Source organism: Mastigoproctus giganteus, chromosome 1 (assembly GCF_048544385.1).
Source record: "Mastigoproctus giganteus isolate SK-2022 chromosome 1, ASM4854438v1, whole genome shotgun sequence".
In the NCBI taxonomy this organism is placed as follows: domain Eukaryota; kingdom Metazoa; phylum Arthropoda; class Arachnida; order Uropygi; family Thelyphonidae; genus Mastigoproctus; species Mastigoproctus giganteus.
Window position 1 is genome coordinate 193,557,469 of NC_143575.1, and position 22,245 is coordinate 193,579,713.

The window sequence follows — 22,245 nt, forward strand, 5'->3', positions numbered from 1 at the left end:
CCTCTTGTCAAAATGCTCTCAAAATACTTTTCCCACTGTTTTTCCATTGTTTCAGAACCTCCTTTTTCTCAGTCAGCAAGTTCCCTTCACTATCCCTAAATGCAGTAACTTTTGATCAGAATTCCTGTGTACTTTCTTTAATCTTCTTATGAAACTTTCTACTTTCCTTCTTGTTGTAATGTTCTACCATTTCATCGACCTTTGAAATTATTGTTTGTTTCTTGATGGAGGCTGTATCTCCCAAATAGACCCATGAAATCTTCTTCCCTGACAAGTTCAGCATTGAAGTCACCGAGAGTTATAATAGCATCATGTCTTTGAATTCTTTCACACACACAGCCTGGAGTTCATCGTAAAATCCATCCGCACCTTCAGTTGGAGCGTACACATTAATGGTCACATTATGGAATTTTATGAGAGCATCCTTGGACTCAGGGGAGGTCCCCACAGACTGGAGATGTGCAAAATGTATCCCCAATTCACAAAGGGGGATCAAAGGGTGACACAAGTAATTACAGACCGGTTAGTTTAACTTCTGTTCCGGGTAAAATAATGGAGTCACTGGTTAAAGATGCATTGCAGAATCATCTAGACAAGACTGCAGCAATAATTCAGACACAGAATGGGTTTTTTTAAGGGAAAGTCTTGTCTGAAAAATTTGATAGGATATTATGATGTGGTTACAAAGGAACTGGATGCAAAAAATAATTTTGATATCATATATTTGGATTTCAGGAAAGCTTTTGACACTGTTGCACATGGAAGACTATTGTACAAATTGGAGCAGAATGGTATTAAGGGTAAGTTGCTACAATGGATAAAAGGATGGTTGAGTGGGAGAAGACAGAGGGTGGTAATCAAAGGGTGCTACTCTTTGTGGGCTAATGTTATTAGTGGAGTCCCACATGGTTCTGTGTTGGGTCCACTGTTGTTTTGTATATTTATCAATTGATATTGATGAAGGTATATCATCAGGTTTAGTGTTGAAGTTTGCAGATGATACAAAGGTTGGCAGGGTGGGTTGTTAATGACAGTGTGCTACTGCAACAGGATCTAGAAAATTTGGGCAGATTGGCTAAGAAGTGGCAACTGAAGTTTAACCTTGACAAATGCAAAGTACTGCATATGGGTAGAAGTAACCCAAGAGAAATGTACCAAGTGTGTGGTACTATACTTAAGGTGGGAGAAAATGAAAAAGACCTGGAAGTAATTGTGCAATCAGATATGAAGTTTTCTGAGCAATGCAGACAGGCTGCCAGGGCAGGTCATGGGGTTTTGTCAATGATATATAGGAATTTTGCTAGCTGGGAAAAGGAGGTGATTGTCCCTCTATATAAGGCAATGGTCAGGCCATGCCTTGAGTACTGCGTACAGGTCTGGAGGCCTCATTTCAGGAAGGATGTAGATTTGCTTAAGCATGTACAGAGAAGGGCAACAAGATTGGTGAGGGGAATGAAGGGATCCTCTTACCAACAGAGGCTTAAGTTCTGCAAATTGAAGTGGCTGGAGACTAAGCACCTGTGTGGTGATCTGATTGAGGTGTATAAGGCCTTGAATGGGTTGAGCACGCTGAATTCTGATGGGATCCTTCCACTTGTTCAGATTATGAACCTAAGGGGGCATAAATTCAAATTAAGAAAAGACAGATGTAGAATAGATGTGCGGAAATTTGCCTTTAGCCAGCGGGTGGTTAATTGCTGGAACAAACTTCCATCTGTCGCTGTTGATAGGTTAAATAAATTTAAGGAGGAACTGGACAGGCATTTGGAGGGAATGGTGTGATTTTTTTTTTTTTTTTTTGGCTGATGCTGCATAAGCTCACACACTTGCTTTCTTGCATCACGTGCCACTACTATTACTTCCTTTAATTCTAAAGCTGCAAATTCTCCCAGACACTGGTGTGAAGGCAATTACTGATCTGCGCATTCTTTTAGAAATCAGAAATCCTGCGCCCTGTTCTCCCTGTCTGTCATCATAACATACACTACACCACCATTAATATCCAAAACCTGCATACCTACAAAACCTTTATTTACAGGGAAACTTTACTGTGCTGAAACCTTTATCCTCTAGACTCTGTGGAACACTCTCCACTGGTTTCTTTCTTGTAAATGTCCTATGATAGTTTCTGCCATTTGACATTCAAAGCAGCAAAGAGGATTTTCTATAGGATTCAGGTAGAGCTCTAGGCTGGCAAGTCTAACCTTTTTACACTCATGTTCTCAAACCAGTCTGTAACAATGTGAGTAGTACGACATGGGGGTCCAAGAATAGTGGACCTTACACTAAATTAGACAGCATCTGGCATTAGTTGGGGTAATTAGTGGCTTGTGGATGGCTGCACAACCATGGCATGGCTTGTTGACTGTGAAGGGAAAGAGTGTTGTTCTGCACATATAACTATGGGCCTTCCCTGATGTGTTGCCAGAATAGGTAATCCATTACTGTTCATGATGCCTGCATAGACCTTAGCTCGTTCGTTATTTGGTTTTTAGGAGCATTAGCAACTAAGGCCATATTGCTCCGGGATATGCGGTGGTCATTCCTTGACCTTTCCGCATACTCCGTATTTGGTGGTGACGGGATAGACCTTAGCATCCATGGTTTTGTTCAAAACAAAAAATGGTCCCAGGCCAAAAATGAAAAACAACCCCAGACCATCATGCTGTCTCTACCAAACTTCATTTGTTGGGATGATACAGTCTGGCAGGTAGCTTTCTCCAGGCAACCTGACAACCCAGGCATAACTGTCAGACTGGTAGACCATACACCATGACCATCACTCCAAAGCATAGCTTTCCACTAGTCTATGGTCCAAGAATAGTGGACTTTACACTAAATTAGACAGCATCTGGCATTAGTTGGGGTAATTAGTGGCTTGTGGACGGTTGCACAACCATGGCAGCCCATACCATGCAGTGTTCTGAGCACTGGACTGGTGCTGACATGTGTCTAAACATCTCACATTCACAATTGTAGCACTGTCTCTTGAAGGCCTATGAGAATATACAAACCCCTGGCCTGTTGACCGTGAAGGGAAAGTTGCAATACTTAACTTTGTAACCAGTTGCAATAAAGATTCTCTCTCTCTCTCTCTCTCTCATATTTATAGTTATGTCTGACACATGGTGCTTGGGTAGGATGTGACAAACTATCAATGGAGAGATATGTCTGGATATTAATGGTAAGGCAGTATATATCTGAGTTATTTTATTCTGTGGTAATAAAAAAAACTATGTATGGTCCCCATGAGAGCTTATTGAATAAACTGGAATGAGCTGAAATTACAAGGATGACCCTTATTTGAGTCAAGGACTAGCTGGAGAACAAGGACATAGCAATATATGAGCATTCTTCAAGATGCAGTAATGTAGAAAGTGAGTCCCTCATGAATCAGTTATGCTGCTTAAAAATTATCTGGTATGGTTGCATATATAGACCAAAAAATGGCAACTAAGGTTTATTGTGGGTAGGTCCCGCACCTGGGGAACAGAAACACAGGAGTAAATTAGGCAGAGGGCAACAGGATGAAAAATAATTAGAGTTTATAATCAAATATGAAGTAGTAGTAGTAGAGGCATGTGATGTATGAAAGCAAGTGTATGAGCTTATGTAGAATCAGCCAAAAGAAAAAAAAAAAAAAAAAATTTCACACATCCATTCACTCTGCAAGCTTGTCCAGTTCCTCCTTGAATTTATTTAAGCTATCAATTTACACAACGACAGACGGAAGTTTGTTCCAGCAATCAACTACCCGCTGGTTAAAGGCAAATTTCTGCACATCTATTCTACAACTGTCTTTCCTCAATTTGAATTTATGCCCCCTCAGGTTCTCAATCTGAGCAAGTGGATTTTTTTTTTTTTTGTAGTTGTTGGCGCATCGGCTTCTATGGCCATAGTGCATCTCCCAAGGTTTTTTTTTTGCAGTACTTTGATCCAAATCCGAGGCAGGATTCGAACCTGCGGCCTTTGTCTGAGCAAGTGGAAGAGTTCCATCAGAATTGAGCCTGCTCAACCCATTCAAGGCCTTATACACCTCAATCAGATCACCTCGCAGGTGCCTAGTCTCTAGATGCTGCAATTTGCAGAACTTAAGCCTTTCTTGGTAAGAGGACCCCTTCATTCCCTTCACCAATCTTGTTGCTATTCTCTGTATTCACTCAAGCAACCTCACATCATTCCTAAAATAAGGCCTCCAGACCTGTATGCAGTACTCAAGGCATGGACTGACCACTGCCTTATACAAAGGGATAATCATCTCCTTCTCCCTAGTAGCAAAATTCCTGTATATCATTGAGAATACCCAATGACCTACTCTGGCAGCCTGTCTAAAACTGCTCAGAAAACTTCATATCTGATTGCACAATTACTCCCAGGTCTTTTTTATTTTCTACCACCCTAAGAATAGTATCACACAGTTAGTACGTTTCTCTGGGGTTACTTCTACCCATATGCAATATTGACAAATATGCATTTGTCAATATTAAACTTCAGTTGCCACTTCTCAGCCTATCTGCTCAAATTTTCTAGACATGCTGTAGTAGCACACTGTCATTAACAACCCTGCCAACCTTTGTATCATCTGCATACTTGGACATTAAGCCTGATATATACCTTCATTAATATCATTGATAAATATACAAAATCACTGTGGGTCCAACACAAAATCCTGGGGTACTCCACTAATAACATTAGTTCACGAAGAGCAGAGTTCATTAATTACCACTCTCTGTCTTCTCCCACTCAACCATCCCTTTATCCATAGCAGCAATTTGTCCTTAATGCCATATTGCTCCAATTTGTACAGTAGTCTTCCATGCACAACAGTATCAAAAGCTTTCCTGAAATCCAAGTATATGATATCAAAATTATTTTTTTGCATCCAGTTCTTTTGTAACCACATGATAGAATCCAGTCAAATTTGTCAGACAAGACTTTCCCTTAACAAACCCATCCTGTGTCTGAATTGTTACTGCAGTCTTGTCTAGATGATCCTGCAATCCTTCTTTAACCAGTGACTCCTTTATTTTCCCCGGAACAGAAGTTAAACTAACAGGTCTGTAATTACTCATGTCATCTTTTGATCTCCCTTTGTGAATTGGGGATAGATCTGCAGTCCATGGGGACTTCCTCTGATTCCAAGGATGCTCTCATAATTATGGCTAAGGTAAGCATTTGCTTACCTTTGCTGCCTCCTTTAATATAACTGGATAGATCACATCCACTCCAGGTGCCTTTCTTATGTTTAACTTAAGTAATTTCTCCTCCACTTTGCTCTCAGTTATAACAAAATCATTAAGCTCCCTGTTAGAGTTTAATAAGGTTCTGTCCTCCGTTTCTCTAAAGAATTCCTCATGTGCAAATGTAGATGCAAAATACTCATTCAATTTGTCAGCTATCTGAGCAGGTTCATCAACAGTCGAACCAATGATATGAAGTGAACCAATTTAATTCATCCCCTTCCTTCTAAAGTTTATATAAGTAAAGAAATCCTTGTTATTTTTCTTAGCATACTTTGACAAAGATATCTTGTAATTTGCCTTTGCTTGCCTAATCTCCTTTATGACTTGATTTCAGACTAGCTGATATCTACCATAGGCTTCCATGTTGATTGATAATTTATATGCATCCCATGCATTTTTCTTCTCTGCCATGAGTCTCATTAGTTCATCTGACATCCATTTAGGTCTAAACCTTGAACAGTATTTCTTAATCGGTATGGAAAGCCTAGTAGCTTCCACAATTAATTCCTTGAATGCTTCCCATTTAGAATTTGCTGTTGGTAACATCATCACTTGGTCCCACTGTATAGAATTTAAAAACTGTCTGAGAGCCCTGTAGTCACCTTTACGGAAGCAAAAACCTTCCCTTTACTCCATATGTTTATATCTTTAAGTAAATCCCACATCAGTACACTGTGATCACTGCCACCTAGTGGTTCCTTTATCTGCAAATTCTTAATGCATGAATAATTACTGGTGATAACCAGATCATATTACTCTCTTCGGGTGCACCTAGAACATGCTGCTGCAGAAAACAATCATCCAATAAATCCACAAAAGTCTTGCTAGTGTGTGAGTAACCAACCCACAAGTTCCAGTCAATATCTGGGAAGTTAAAATCCCCCATTATAAAACATTCTGATTTACTGGCCCACTCTATTTCTCTGCACAAATGCTCATTATACTCATCAGATTCATTAGGCCTATAACACACACTTACTCTTATTTTTCCTTTCCCAGTGCTTATGTCACCAAACAGACTCAACATGGCATTGTCCACCAACATCAATTGGATGTGCTTCCTTAGATTTTATGAGTTTCTTAATTAACAGCATAACCCCTTCTCCCTTCCTGTCCTGGCTATCCTTTCTGTACACATTGTACGCCCCAAATTCCAATTCTGCACTTCATATATCTGTGTGACACCATGTCTCAGATATCTCAAAAATATCTGCCTTTGATGTCTTCACCAGCACTTCAAATTTATTTTACTATACTCCTAGCACTGGTGTACATGCAAGTATATATGCACCTATTCTTATTCTTAGTTACCCTAACACAGCGCATGTATTTATTTGTTTCATGATGACTCCCAACAGTGCCTGAAACCCCCAGCACCCCCACTCTCCAGGCCACTGCTCATTCAATAGAAGCAGTGCACAAATCACTTTCACCTCTGCCTGCTTCTACTGTTAACCTTTTAGTCTGCAAATCTGTCCAAGCTAGCAGTTTTCCAACTCACCTAACACTTGCCTCGATAGCATCAGCAATATTTGCTGATGCTATCGAGGCAGTGTTAGGCCCATATCCTGGCACCCTTTTTGTTTAATTGTATTACATCCCTGTAGAAGCAGTTTCTCCTGTTAAGTTTGTTGTGCAGTATAAAGAGAGAGACAGGTGGGTAACATGGTATTCTATTAATAATTTATAAGACTTGGCGAGTAGAAAACAGGATGTCATTATTCCTCCTTATAAGACCATGCTAAGACTGTACTTGGGATACAGTAATAAGATCTGGACATTTCATCTAAAAAAAAAAAAAAAACTTGAACTTCAAGAGATAGTTTAAAGGAGGGCAACCAGATGGGTAACACAAACTAATTTGGTGGAGCCAGTCTGATGGTATCAGAGCTGTCCTTATGAATAATGGCTTAGGTACATAACGCAAAGCTTGGCAACTACATACCTTGGAAGAGATAGGCTGAAGAGGTATTAAGTCCTGACGGGGATGAATAAAATCATCCCCTTCAGGAATTCACAGTACATACCGTATTTCCCCATGTATAAGATGCAACTTAATTTTGAGGCCCGAAATTTGAAAGAAAATGTATTACATAAAGTTATTGAACTCAAGCTTTATTCATCATAAAATTCATACAACTTCTCATAACTTGAATTCAGCACTGTACGAAAATCTTTTCTGAGCCATTTCTGGGCAGAACGTGGCAAAACGTAACCTAATATACTGGTAACAAGTGCGAAACAATGAGCGCAAAGACAACAAGCGTGAAAAAGCGGGAAATGCAAGTAAAAAAATCTACAACCACTGTATAAGACGCACCCAGTTTTTAGACCCCAAATTTTTCGAAAAAAGGTGCGTCTTATACATGGGGAAATACGGTAATATTCAGACACCACTCCACGAACATTATGTACTGTGGCAGAAGTCCCCTGTGCATAAATTTAGAGTGAGGAATACCAATATAAATATTGTGGATTTGCATTTGCAGCAGAATGCTATAAACCAATATGGGCCATGGACTGGAACTTTGACTTCCAATATGAGATTATGGTTATATACCACATCAGTTACCTTTCTGTAATGTGCAACTGAAAGTCATCCGAATCTATTATAATCCACTGTGGTGAATGTTAATCAACAACAGAAGACCATAAGTGGTGATACCTTAAAGAATAAATGGTCTGGATCTCACAAACTCACAGAATGTGTTTAACAAACACATTAAGAGGATAGCTCATGCATGTCATCTGTGGAAAACATCACAGAACATGTTCAAAATGCCACAGAAACATCTGTCAGCACAGGTAACTCCCCATATAACACGGTAGGTAGGTTCCAATAAAATCTCATGTAGTGCAAAACTGTGTTATACGGGACTAAGAACCAGTACAAAATGGGGGAAGGGGTTACATTCCAAAAGCTAACAAAAATACATCATTTTATAACTATCGGAAACTTAATTTTTATTAAAAATAGTAATAACTGAACAAATGTCTTACTAACTGTGATACATATATGTCAGATAATGTACATTCATTTAATTTTCTGCCTTTTCACTGTTGCTAAGCACAATCAAACGAGAACATCTTCATCTTCTGAACTTTTTCTGCAGCATCTAGATTTCGTGTATCTTCTGCTTTCTTTAAAAAATCAGTAATCTGGGTTTGTTTGCTTTTGCTTGATAGATCTTTGTAAATTGCATGATATGGAGCTAAGCATTTTTGAAGCTCCCTTTTGAAATTTGTGTTCCTCTCAGTCGAAGGCTCTGCATTCAGAAAATAAGATTCTAATTGCTCGGCTAAGTTTATGCCTTCCTGTATGCTTTTTAGTGTAAAATTTGTAACTTCAGAATTTTAAACTACACTATCATCCTCTGAATTGATTTGGTTTACCCCCGATGCCATTTCCACCAAACCCGCTTTGCTAGCCTCTTTTTTACCAGTAATTCTTGAACATCTTCAGTAATCATATCATCAAACCTTCCCCCTCCTACCGACTTAGCAATACCTACTATCGCACTGATTCCATTTTCTGCTGGTTTGACCATATTTCCTTAATGAACTGACTCTGGCAATACATTTTTCCAACATGGTTTTAATGTTGATGGGTTTATTTTTTTGAGCGATAAAATTATAATTCTGATACAGTCCATAATCGAGAAATGTTTCCATGCATCCATCACTTCAATAGATTTGGAATCAATTTTTCCAAAATCCATTGTAAATTTTCTGATGTTGAGTTTTAACGGAAGATATGCCTTGATTTAATGGCTGAATTAAAAAAGTTGTATTAGGTGGTAGGAACAGACTTCAATATTTTTGATGACAAATCTTTTGGATGGCCTGGAGCATTATCCAATAGTAATAAAACTTTTACTAGATTTTTCCACTTTAAATAGTTTTCCACAGCTGGCACAAAACAATTTAGAAATCATTCTTTTAATAAATCAGCAGTTACCCAAATTATGCCTAAGTTACTTAGGCATAATTTAGAGCTGGAATTAAATTCACAACAAAGAAATTATTCTAATACAGTTCTTAAGAACAAAGTTTAGTAATGCTTCGAAGTCATATATTTTTTTTTTTTTTTTTTTTTGTGGTCTCAAACATGCACGAGTTCAGCAGCACAGAACCTAACACAGGAATTTCTGAACAAAATAAAATATAGGGATTTCCCAATAATTTTTTTTGCTAGTGACTAGTGAGTCAACAGTGGGGATTCAGAAAAAACAAATGGAAATGTTGAAAAATTGCATCCAACGTAATAATAGTAGGGTTTTCTCTGCATAAATGCTCAAAAATACCGTGCTTTCCAAGGTTTGCCAAAATTCTCTAACTGTGTTATATAAGTACTGTGTAGTGTGAGGATTGCCTCAATTTATCAATTGTGTTAGAGTGAAACCATGTTGTAGAAGTACCGTGTCGAACCCTGTAGAAGCACAGTACTTGTAGAAGCACAGGGGTTGTCTGTATATCAACCATCTGTAGGGAGCTGCACAACCTTGGGTTCTATGGTGGGGTGGCTATGAATAAGCCCAACATCAATGGTCACCAATGCAAAATGGCATCTGAAGTGGTGTTGTTCATGAATTCTAGAACAATTGAAGAAGGTGCTACTGCAGTGGCAAATCTTGCTGCACAATGTTTCATTCCAATAAACATGTTTAAGTGTAAATATTGCCAGGAATGTACTTCCTGTCAGAGTAAAATCTGAACCATGAAGTTTGATGGTAGTCTGATGGTATGAAGTTGTTTCAGCTGAATCAAAGTTGATGTCCACTGGTAACAATTTCTCAGAATTTTGCCAATACTTGGCCACCTTAACCTCTAGATTCTAGAGAGCACAGTGACCAAGCTTTTGAAAAATTCTAGGAAATGATGTAGTTACATCAAATATGACCCAGAATTTTTTTTTTTTTTTTTTGGTAGTTGTTGGCGCATAGGCTTCTGTGGCCATAATGCACCTCCCAAGGTTTTTGCAGTACTTTGATCCAAGCCCGAGGCGGGAATCGAACCCGCGACCTTTGGGTTGCCAGGCAGGCACTTTACCCACCCGGCTAGCCCGGTCGGCTCAATATGACCCAGAGCAACTGTTTAGAGGCCAATTAATGTGTGGCAAAGCTGCACTCTAAATAAAAAGACTGATGTCCAAGCATGCTCTCTCTCTCTCTCTCTCTCTCTCTCTCTCTTATGGATAGGAACAGTATGTGTTAGCAATCACAGTAACATTCACATATAATGGTACATGTTTCAGGAGCACATCTGAATCTCCTTAGAGAAGAATGGCCCAATTATAAAGTACCCTGTGAACGTACAGGAAACAGTAATGTATGCACTGAAGGGGAACTCTGTTGATAACATGAGGTGATATTCCCCATGTCCAATAACTATTCACACCACCATTTTTTTTTAATCAAAAATTACCCTCATCAGTCCATAAGATGGTCAGATAATTACTCCAACCTAGTCAGAACCTATAGAGCAAAACTCAGGGCACTTTTGTGAATCACTTGGGGTTAGCTGGTGCAGCACAATTTTTTTTAAGAAAACGAATTGTAGGAGAGATCAAAGCCTGTAGCTCAAAGAATATTCCAATTGCAACACTGCTTTGGGGGTACTAGTGGATGAGTGTACATTTCATACAGTACCATTGATACAACAACGGGTTTTGCAACTAAGCAGCATCCTCTGCCAGAAAATACAAACAATGCACCCATTTATTTGAATTTTCTTATCATTTTGCAAAAGCCATTTTGAAGTTATTCTGAAGTTTTTTAAAGGGCAATACTGTACTCTCAAAGTGTAGCCAAGTTGTTACCATTGTTTTGGTAAAAGTTTTATCAGCAAAGCAGAATCTTTCATTTCCTTTTACTGCATCTAAGGCATATACAACATTACTAATCATGTTACGGTTGCATTACATACTGACTACAAGTATGAATCAGAGCTGTACTACTCAATATGTTCTACGTTGATAATAATATTAGTAAAATAATAAGAGGAGTTTACCTCAATATAGTGCGTAGAACACTTCCGTATGATACCCTCCAGAAATTTCTGGAGGGTATCATACGGAAGTGTTCTATGCACTATATTGAGGTAAACTCCTCCTATTATTTTACTAATACTGACTACATGTATGCAGTGCCAAGTGCATCCTACTTTAGCATCTTATAACATTTCTGTGTTTTTTTATTGCAGCATGGACACTGTTTAAGTTTCACCTTTGAAAAATTCACTATTTGCCACCTAAAGGTTGGCAAGTGTATATATATATTAAACAATGGATTTACAAGAAATGGTTTTGTTTTTGTTCATTATTATTAACTGCATAAATTTTCAAAAAGGAAAATTGCTAATGATATTCACAAAGAAATAAAAAGTTTCATATAGCTGGATACAGCACAGCAACAGAATTTTCATTCTCCCTCTCTCTCCCTCCAACTTTTTTACAATAAATATATGGCTGTATAAACATTAATTATATTAGGCCATTTAGATCAGAGATTATATTTATAAAATGATTTCTCTTACCTAGGTTGTACAAAGCTTCCACACAACTGGCTTCATTTGCTAATGCCTCTTTATAAAATTCTCTTGCTTTCTCAAGATCGTTTAGAATCAAGCAACAATTTCCTTTATTTACTAGAGCTAAAAATTAAAAATATATTTGTTACTCCAAATATATTACTGTTTATAATTGTATTGGTTTTTATAGATCATACCTTACTAGATAAGATGCTTGTGAGTAAAAAAAAAAAAAAAAAAAAAAAAAAAAAAAAAAAGACTATTTAATATCAGTAATGAAAGAAATGTAATTTTTTAACTAAATAAAAATATTATTATGTACAGAGTGTCCCTGGTATCTGAGTATTTTACAAGTACAGATTATTTTAAAAAGTATGTACTGGTTATTCATTTTCTGTTAATCACCATATTGTCTTTGCTTGATCGAGTCTGCTGATTGGTTTTTATAGATCATACCCCACTAGATAAGATGCTTGTGAGGAGAGAAAAAAAAAAAGAAACAAGACTATTTAATATCAGTAATGAAAGAAATGTAATTTTTTAACTAAATAAAAATATTATTATGTACAGGGTGTCCCCGGTATCCGAGTATTCATTATCCAAGTCCCCACAGTTACGAGTATTTGAAAATTAAAGCTTTTTCCCTTGAGAAAACTGACCAAGCACTTGAATATTTTTTGAAAGAACGATCTTCTTTATGATCGTGCAACAAAAGTTAAGCATGAAGTTAAAGCATAACTAAATGCTATGACAATTTTATTTGAAAAAAATAAGGCAAAAAAAAAAAAAAAAAACACTTAACAACTCTGGATTCATTCTTTATTTCGTACAACTGAAAAATAGTGAAACTTCAATAAACTTTACTTAACCTTACATTGTGCAACATATTATAATAAAAAATGTCTAATAAAATAATTTTTTCATTTTTCGGTTCCTTCATCCATTTTTCACTATGTACAAAAAATGTACTTGTTTATACTATGTAAAAACAAGTACATTTATACATTACAAAAATTTGGTCCCCATTTTAAGTGGAATTTTCTGGAACCAATTATCCTTAGATAATGAAGACCCCCTATATATCCGAATTTCATGTGTCTATATATAGAAGAGTATCCACAATATTTCAAAAGTCAGACAAAAAAATTAAAAATTAATTATAGGACTACTACCTTTTGCAGAGGTGTGGTTTTTGTAATAATACACTAAAAGTTAAGTGATTTCTTATGGAAATAAAATTTTATTTAGTTATAAACATCACTACAAGGAAGTGCCATTGCATAAAGTGATTGATATCAGTGGCAAGTACAGATTATTTTAAAAGGTATGTGCTGGTCATTCATTTTCTGTTAATCACCATATTGTCTTTGCTTGATCAAGTCTGCTGATTATGCTATAACAGTTGCTTAACTAAAGTTTTATACACTGGCAGAACCACACCAATATTACTATCTGGGTTATCTTCACTAGTTAAGAAGTTCAGGATAACAGGGTGCCTGACAGCTCCTCCATAAAGTGGGAGACAATTAACATCCATTACAGTTGTGCCTCCTAATGAAGAGTACTTTCATGAATAGACCATTTTACTGATCGTTGAAACAGCATTGCCCATGCTGTTTCACTTCAACAGAGCATAACACCGTAGCACATCCCAAGGAACTAGGTATCCTAATACACTGGTATCCTAAAATTCTAGCACATGCAGATTTTGTGAATCTTGATATTACAAGATTTAACAGTGTGAGAGGCATTTATTAGATGAGTTTTTGTGAACAATGATGTGAGTTTTGCAAACAAAATGTGGCCTTTTCATCAAGGAGTGTTTGGAAAGTAGAGGATTGTAGGCCCTCCATCCCCCCCCCAGTTAATTTCCCCTAAAATTGCAACTTGTTCAACAAAATCAAATCCATGCAGAAGGATGTGTAGAGGACATGTCCTTCAGCATGACAAAGGAATTAGCGGTGGTCAGTTTTCAAATGTGTTTAAAAAAAAATTTTCCATTAGCTGTACAAGTGATCTCACAAGTGTGTAGCTGCTCAAGGTGATTATTTTTAAAAAATATATTAAAAACTTTTTTCATGTTGACAACTGGTTTTCTTTAAATTGACTGAGTTATAGAACTAAACTCAGTTTCAATTTTAATAGTGTCCATTTTCACCTACAATCTGCCAAGTCTTTTCTCACAAAATCTAAATTATTGGTTGCTTAACACTCTTAGGTGTGAATCTCTGCAGTATATATGCTAAATTCAGGGAGAATCCACTCAGATGTAATATCTGAAAAGACAGCAGCAGCTCTCACACTTTTCTGACTTCGAGCGATCTGTGTAAACTGGCAAGAAATCAGAATGTTCAGCTCAGTGTGTTTTTCTTAAGGGAAAAGTCACATGCTGGTATTTGAGCATGCAACTTCTCTGGAAGGTGTTGCTTTGGCGATTGGGCAACCTCATCTACCATAATATTAAGCTCTGAGTAGCTCTTGGACATGGATACTGAATGGATAGCTGGCAGCCTGACAAGTGTTATAAAGATTTCCCATCATGGCTCAAAAACGGATGTCCATGTGGGAAGGTCTGGCAGGGATTTCAGCTTAAGAGCATAATGTAGAGACAACTGTTCTCATCAATGCAAAAAGGATGGTTCATTCACTTCCACACATAGACTTTGGGCAGGAAATCTTCTGAATGCACTAGTAGCAAAATGAATGGCCTGATCGTGAATGGTTTCAAGCCACCAAAGGACACTATTTCTGGTAGATGCATATACTTGAGACCCATAATCTAATTTTGATCGCACAAGGTACAGCTGGAATAAAATGCATCAGTCTGCATCCAAGAAGTAGAAGAGGGAGCACTGAGAATGTTCAGCCCTCATGCACTTTGTGCATAACTGACAAATATGTATTTTTCAAATATGAGCTCCAAGAATTTTGTTTCCGTTACTACTGGAATGTTACTTTGTCCAAGTTGTAATTCTGGTTCTCAGTGAAGGCTTGTGACAAAAATGGATGCAAATGGTCTTCTCTGGTGAGAACTGAAACCATTGGCCATTGCCCAGGAGTTAAGACGATCAACAGCTTGTTGCAGTTTTCTCTCAATAATCCTCATTAGCATTAGTTGAGGCATATGATGAAAGAAAGCAGCCGACCGGGCTAGCCGGGTGGGTAAAGTGCCTGCCTGGCAACCCAAAGGTTGCGGGTTCGAATACCGCCTCGGGCTTGGATCAGAGTAAAGTGCAAAAACTTTGGTAGGTACATTATGGCCACAGAAGCCGATGCACCCAAAAAAAAAAAAAAAAAAAAAAGCAAGAAAGCAAGCTTATACAGTATCACCAAAAAGAAGGTCACTCCAAATGTTTGTCTAGTTCAGCCTTAAATTTATTTAAGCTATCAACATCCACAACAACAGATGGAAGTCTCCAGCAATCAACTACCCGCTGGCTAAAGGCAAACTTCCACACATCTACTCTACAACTGTCTTTCCTCAATTTGAAACTATGTCCCCTCAGGTTCTTAATCTCAGCAAGCAGAAGTATTCTGTCAGCATTGAGCCTGCTCAAACCATTCAAGATCTTATACACCTCAATCAGATCACCTCACAGGTGCCTAGTCTCCAGATGCTGAAACTTTCAGAACTTAAGCCTTTCTTCGTAAGCACACCCCTTTGTTTCTCTCACCAATCTTGTTGCCCATCTTTGTACTCATTGTAGCAACTCTACATCCTTCCTAAAATGAGGCCTCCAGATGTGTATACAGTACTCAAGGTGTGGCCTGACCATTGCCTTATACAAAGGGATAACCACCTCCTTGTCTCTGCTAGCAAAATTCCTATATATATCATTGACAAAACTCCATGCACTGCTCTGGCAGCCCATCTGCACTGCTCAGAGAGCTTCATATCTGACTGCACAATTACCCCCATTCTCCACCTCTCTGAGTGTAGCACCACACAGTTGGTATGTTTTTCTTGGGTTACTGCTACCCATATATATGGCGTACTTTGCATTTGTCAATGTTAAACTTCAGTTGCCACTTCTCAGCCCATCTGCCTAACTTTTCTAGATCCTGTTGCAGTAGCATACTGTCTTTACTGTCATTAACAACCCTGCTGACCTTTGTATCATCTACAAACTTGGACATTAAGCCTGATATACCTTCACTGATATCATTGATAAATATACAAAACAAAAATGGGCCCAGCACCAAACCCTAGGGGACTCCGCTAATAACATTAGTCCACGTAGAGCAATGTCCATTTATTACCACTCTCTGCCATCTCCCACTCAACCATCCCTTTATCCATTGCAGTAACTTGCCCTTAATGCCATACCACTCCTATTTGTACAGCAGTCTTCCATGTGCAACAGTATCAAAAGCTTTCCTGAAATCCAAGTATATGATATCAAAATTATTTTTTGCATCCAGTTCCTTTGTGACCACATCCTCATGTTGCATAACTGTGAAAATATGCTGAAGTCATTGTCATAGAGTACACTCCTTACTCTCCATTAACAACTTCTTTTGGAGGAAGTTGTTAATGGAGTTTACTTTAATGAAAAAGAACATAACACTTAATACATCTCTTTGTGGTACGCCCTCCTCTTGACAAAAAAAGACTGAGAGAGGGTGGATACCACACAAAATTGAAAAAAAAAAAAAAAATGGGATAAAAAGTTTTTAATAAAAACGGGAAGGTGACCTATTAGACCAAGATTATAAGGATCTTTTAAAATACCAAATCTCCAAGCTGTGTCATACACATTTTCCATATCAAAAAGAGATGGACATAAAGTTCTCTCTTTTTAGGAAGGAAACTATGAAATAAGAAAAACTAGTCTAAAATTTTGTCTATGTATGTATTATAGGTACTTTCATAATATGACTATGTACATAGACAATACATAGTGAAATTCAAGCATATGGCATCGAAATGAAAATAAGAAACAGTTTAATATTAAATGTAATATTTATTAGAAATTTCAAACAAATCTTTCAAACTAGCGCCTTTGCTAGCTAAAAAACTTATCCCGCCAGCGCTATCACCAGTTTCGCTAAAGTGTTGATAAAGGACTTTTGCCTTTTCACGAATAATGAGTGAACTTAACGGTATTTTATTTTGAGTTCGGTCTTCTATCCACAGATTTAAAGCTTTTCCATTTTTTCTAATTTAACATCACGAGTTACAGAGCAAATTTTTAAAGCAATTAGCGCGTTTTCACGGACACTATGGCAGATTTTTTCTTCTGATTTCTTGATTGATCATACTGTTGACTCATTGATTTTATAACGTTTTGCCACTGAAAAGACACTTTCACTATTAGAAATTTTGTCTAATAACTCAATTTTATTCACCAATGTCATCACCTTCTTTGATAATTTCACATTCACATTTCCCTTGTTATTCGTAGCCATATTTTTGTACGGGTTAGAAAGAACTTGTCCAAATAAAGTCACTTCCTTCCGTTAACACACTCGAAAAAGTCTGTTTTACACTGTAAAATGGTATATTTATCAATTTTGTAAGCATATCAATTTATAAATTGATAAATTTATTCAATTTTAAAAGCATATAAATTAAAAACAAACGACGAAACCTTCCATGGCAAGCGCATAACACATACCGAACAAGGATTAGCAAGAAACATCCACGCTCGCGATTTTGTCACCCCTCTCCCCCCACCCACTGAGCGCTGTTTTGACCGGGAAAGATAATTTTAGCCACACCCATGTTTTTTTATGGCAGAAAATGTTCATGGCGCTTTAAAATTCACATTTGTTTAGGTTTCATTTTATGTTAAATCAGCGACCGCGAATACAGATACTGCGAATAGCGAGGGTGTACTGTAATAGTAATATTATGCATGGTGGGCCATCAATAGCCTTTAAAATAATTATCCTGTAAGCAAAAGCATGCTTGTTCATGCTTTTGCAGGAGTGCCTTGATGTCACCTGTATTTCACCAGAATCCAGAACAATTCCACTGTAGGAATTGTCGTAGATGTTGCAGCTTCTGAATTGCTGAAGGCTTATTTCTCTCAATCTTGGATTTATCTTTTTTGAGGAAGTATTGATGCTGTCCTGTGTCCATTTCTTCCTCTGCAAAGAGTTCCAAGACTGAATAGTCTGGTACTCCTTCACCTTGATGACCATGTTTTCTTGTGTTTCGCATGATATTTCAAGTTTTTTTTCTTTCACTGCTGCTTTGTTTTGTAATCAGAGGAGCATTAGGAGGTAGAAATATGGAGTGCCAGCTGATTAGTTCTTCTGTGGGGGTTTTTGCAAGCTTAGTAAGTAGTGTGCAATTGGAGTAGACTTGGGACAGTCATTTCAGTTTGAGTTCTGATAGAACATCTCCATGCTACCTGCTGAGCATATGAAGGTTTGTTGGTGTTTACTGGTTTCATCGCCTTTCTTGCCTCCTGGTACGCTATGTTCAGTTCTGCTTTAAACCTCTGTATTTCTTTTTCTTCCTTCCATCTCTGGCATGCTTGTGAGTATGCAGTGTGCTCTCCTTGGCAGTTAATGCAGGTTTTTTTAGCTGAACATGATGTTATTTTATGGTCCTTTGCAGCACATCAGAAACAACTGCTGCTGCCAATATGAAGCACCTTGCATTTGTCAATATTAAACTTAAATTGCCACTTCTCAGCCCATCTGCCTAATTTGTCTAGACCCTTGTTGTAATAGCATACCTCCCCCAGATTACTGTGATGAACTACCCAGCCAACCTTTGTATCATCTACAAACTTAGACATTAAGCTTAATATGCCTTCATCAATATCATTAATAAATATATAAAACAACAATGGGACCAGCATTGAACCCTGGGGACTTCACTAATAACATTAGTCCAAGGAGAGCATTGCCAATTGATAGTAATTCTCTGTCTTCTCCCAATAAACCACTGTTTTTGTATAGAAGTCTTTTTCCAATTTTTATAGCAGTCTTTTATGTGTAACAGTATCAAATACCATTCTGAAATCCAAGTACACTATGTCAAAATTATTTTTTACATCTAGTTCCTTTGTTACTGTGTCATAGTAACAATTAGATTGGTGAGACAAGATCATCACTTATATCCATGTGATTGCAGTATAACAGAATTCCTGTCAAGCTGGTCCTGAATTATTTTCCCTTGAACAGAAGCCAAGCTAACAAGTCTGTAATTATTCATCTCCCTTTCATTCCCTTTGTGAATTGGGGATACATTTGCACATCTCCAGTCCAAAGGGACACCCCCCAAATCCAGAGAAGCTCTTATGATCATTTCTAAATGTTTGATTATCTCTTTTGCTGCTTCCTTTAATATAACTTAAGCCTCTTACCAAGAGAGGCTTAAGTTCTGCAAATTGCAGTGGCTGGAGACTAGGCACCTGCGCAGTGATCTGATTGAGGTGTATAAGGCCTTGAATGGGTTGAGCACGCTGAATTCTGATGGGATCCTTCCACTTGTTCAGATTACAAACCTAAGGGGGCATAAATTCAAATTAAGAAAAGACAGAGGTAGAATAGATGTGCGGAAATTTGCCTTTAGCCAGCAGGTGGTTAATGGCTGGAACAAACTTCCATCTGTCGTTGTGGAAGTTAATAGGTTAAATAAATTTAAGGAGGAACTGGACAGGCATTTGGAGGGAATGGTGTGATTTTTTTTTTTTTTTTTTTGCTGATGCTGCATAAGCTCATACACTTGCTTTCTTGCATCACATGCCACTACTACTACTACTATAACCGATAAATACCATTCATCACAAGTAGTTTTTTACATTTAGCTTCAACAATTTCTCCTCTACTTTCCTCTCAGTTATCACAAAATCTTTCAGCTCCCCACCAGGACTCACTTATGCCATCACCATCCCTAAGAAATTCCCTGTGTTTGATCAGAGACAGAAAATAACCATTCAGCCTATTGGCAACCTCAGCAGGATCATCAATAGTTAATTCATTCATACCTAGTTGACCAATGTAATTCAACCCTTTCCTTCTACTTTTTACATAAGTAAAGAAGTCTTAGACTTGCAGTAATAATTACCTCCTTATTCCTGCTGGCAAATATGAGTATATCATTGACAAAACCCCATGGCAGTCCTAGTATCCAGTCTGTACTGCTCAGAGAACTTCATATCTTACTGTACACTTACCTCCAGGTCTTCTTCATTCTCTACAACACTTGAGTGTAGCACACAATGTTGGTATGTTATTCTGGGATTACTGCTATCTACATGTAGTACCTTGTATTTATCAATGTTAAACTTAAATTTCTATCTCTCAGCCAGTCAGCCTAATTTCTGTCATTAACCAACCTGCTGCTAATCATTACACTTGATATGCCTTCTTCAATATTGCTAATAAATATTGAATTCAATAAGGGAACCAGCATTGAAAACTGAGCCACACCACTAATAAAATTAGTCCAAGAATAGCACTAATAATCACTCTGTGAGCAATTTGCTCCTAATACACCTGCTCCAGTTTATACAGCAGTCATTCATGAAAAAAAGTATCAAAAGCCTTTCAGATATTTAGGTATATAATGTAAAAATTATTTTTGCATCCTTTGTTACTACACCATGCAGCCAATCAGATTTTTCAGAAAAGATCTTACCTTAACCAATCCATACTGTGATTCCCATATAATTGCATTCCTGTCTAGATGGTCCTGCATTACTTCATTAATCAGCAAGTCCATTAGTTTCCCTGGAAGAGAAGTCAGGCTTACAGGTCTCTAATTACTCACTTCTTTTGATCTCCCAATTTGTGAATTGCAGAAACATTTTCACATCTCCAGTGCATAGGGACTTCCCTTAATCCAATGATGCTCTCATTATTATAGTTAAAGGTTTGCTTATCTCTTTTGTTGCCCCTCTAAATATAAATAGACAGATACCATCTCTGCCCCAGGAGAATTATTTACTTTTAGCTTCAACAATAAGAAACCAGAGAAAAAGGAAAGTGGAGGAGAATCTCTATTTTTGTCTCAGTCATCACAAAAAATTATTAAGCTCTCTAATGGAATTTGATATACTTCTGGCATTCCCATCCCTAAAAGATTACTCGTGTGTATGTTGATGCAAAATATCTGTTGTTTGTCAGTAACCTGAACAGGATCATCAATAGTTATATGACTCATATCTAGTGGACTAACTCGAATCCTCCCTTTCCTTTTAGTGTTAACATAAGTAAAGAGATTCTTTGCATTCTTTGCTAAAAGTGTCTTGTAATCTGCTTTACTAACTTCCTTCACGACTTTAGTGCAGACTACTTTATATTTACTGTTGTGTTCCCTTATAAGTTATATGCATCACGTGCATTTTTCTCTTTGCCACAAATTTTACCATTTCATATGACATCCATTTAGGTGCTGACCGGGCTAGCTAGGTGGGTAAAGTGCCTGCCTGGCAACCCAAAGGTCGCGGGTTCGATTCCCGCCTCGGGCTTGGATCAAAGTACTGCAAAAACCTTGGAAGGTGCATTATGGCCACTGAAGCCTATGCGCCAACAACTACAAAAAAAAAAAAAAAATCCATTTAGGTCTAAGCCATGAACAATGTCTCTTAGTTGGTAATAAAAAACTTACTAGTAGCTTCTGTGATCATTCTAAATGCTTCCCCTTTATCATTTGAAATTGGTAATATCGTTAGTTGGTTGCAATGAATAGAATTTCAAAACTGTCTCAGACCACTGTAATCATCTTTACAAAAAGAAAATCCCTTCCCCATTACCTTTGGCAGTAGTTATATCTTTAAATAGATCATGCATCAATGCATTATGATCACCAGAACTAGTGGCTTTTCTGCCTGGAGATTCCTAATGCACGAAGAGTCACTGAAGATAATCAGATCAAGATTACTGCTTTTGCTTGTTGCTCTCTAAGATGCTGTTGAAGAAAACAGCCATCCAATAAATCCAGAAAAGTTTGGGTACTCTGTACCAATCCATAAGTTCCAGTCAATATTTGGAAAATTAAAATCCTTTAATTATTTGACACTCTGATTTACTGGTCCCTCTATTAGTCTATATTTGTCGATATAGTGTTTGTTATACTCATTAGACTATAACGCACTTCTACTGTCATTTTTTTTCTCAGTACTTATGTTACACCAAACTGACTCAGCATTGCACTGGCCAGCAATGTTGATTGAGTGTAATTCCTCAGTTTCTATGTGTTTATTAAACAAGGGAATAACTCCCTCCTGTATGTCCTTTCTGTACCCACCATATTCAAATTCTGCATCCCTTATGTCTCAGTGGCATCATATCTGATATCCCTACAATGTAAACATTTGATGACTTAAACAGTACTTCAAATTCATTAAATTTATTTGCTATGCTCCTAGCATTACTTTACATGCGAGTATACATGCACCAGTTTTTGCTTTTAGTAACCTTAACACAACCCATGTACTTTCATGTCTCATGATCACCCTAGCAGCCCTTGTGATCTCCAAAACCTCACTTTCCAGCCTGCTGCATGTTCCAA

The 22,245-nt window shown here is 37.5% G+C and overlaps 1 protein-coding gene across 4 annotated transcripts in view; it reads right to left on the reverse strand.

The window, feature by feature from the left end:
• Positions 1-22,245, reverse strand: part of nompB (intraflagellar transport protein 88-like protein nompB) — a 226,029-nt gene that overhangs the window by 84,561 nt on the left and 119,223 nt on the right. For all 4 annotated transcript variants that reach the window (XM_090383716.1, XM_090383697.1, XM_090383706.1 and 1 more), the window contains exon 17: positions 11,778-11,894. In XM_090383716.1, the coding sequence (XP_090239842.1) occupies positions 11,778-11,894 (117 nt within the window). The remainder of the gene's footprint in view (positions 1-11,777; positions 11,895-22,245) is intronic.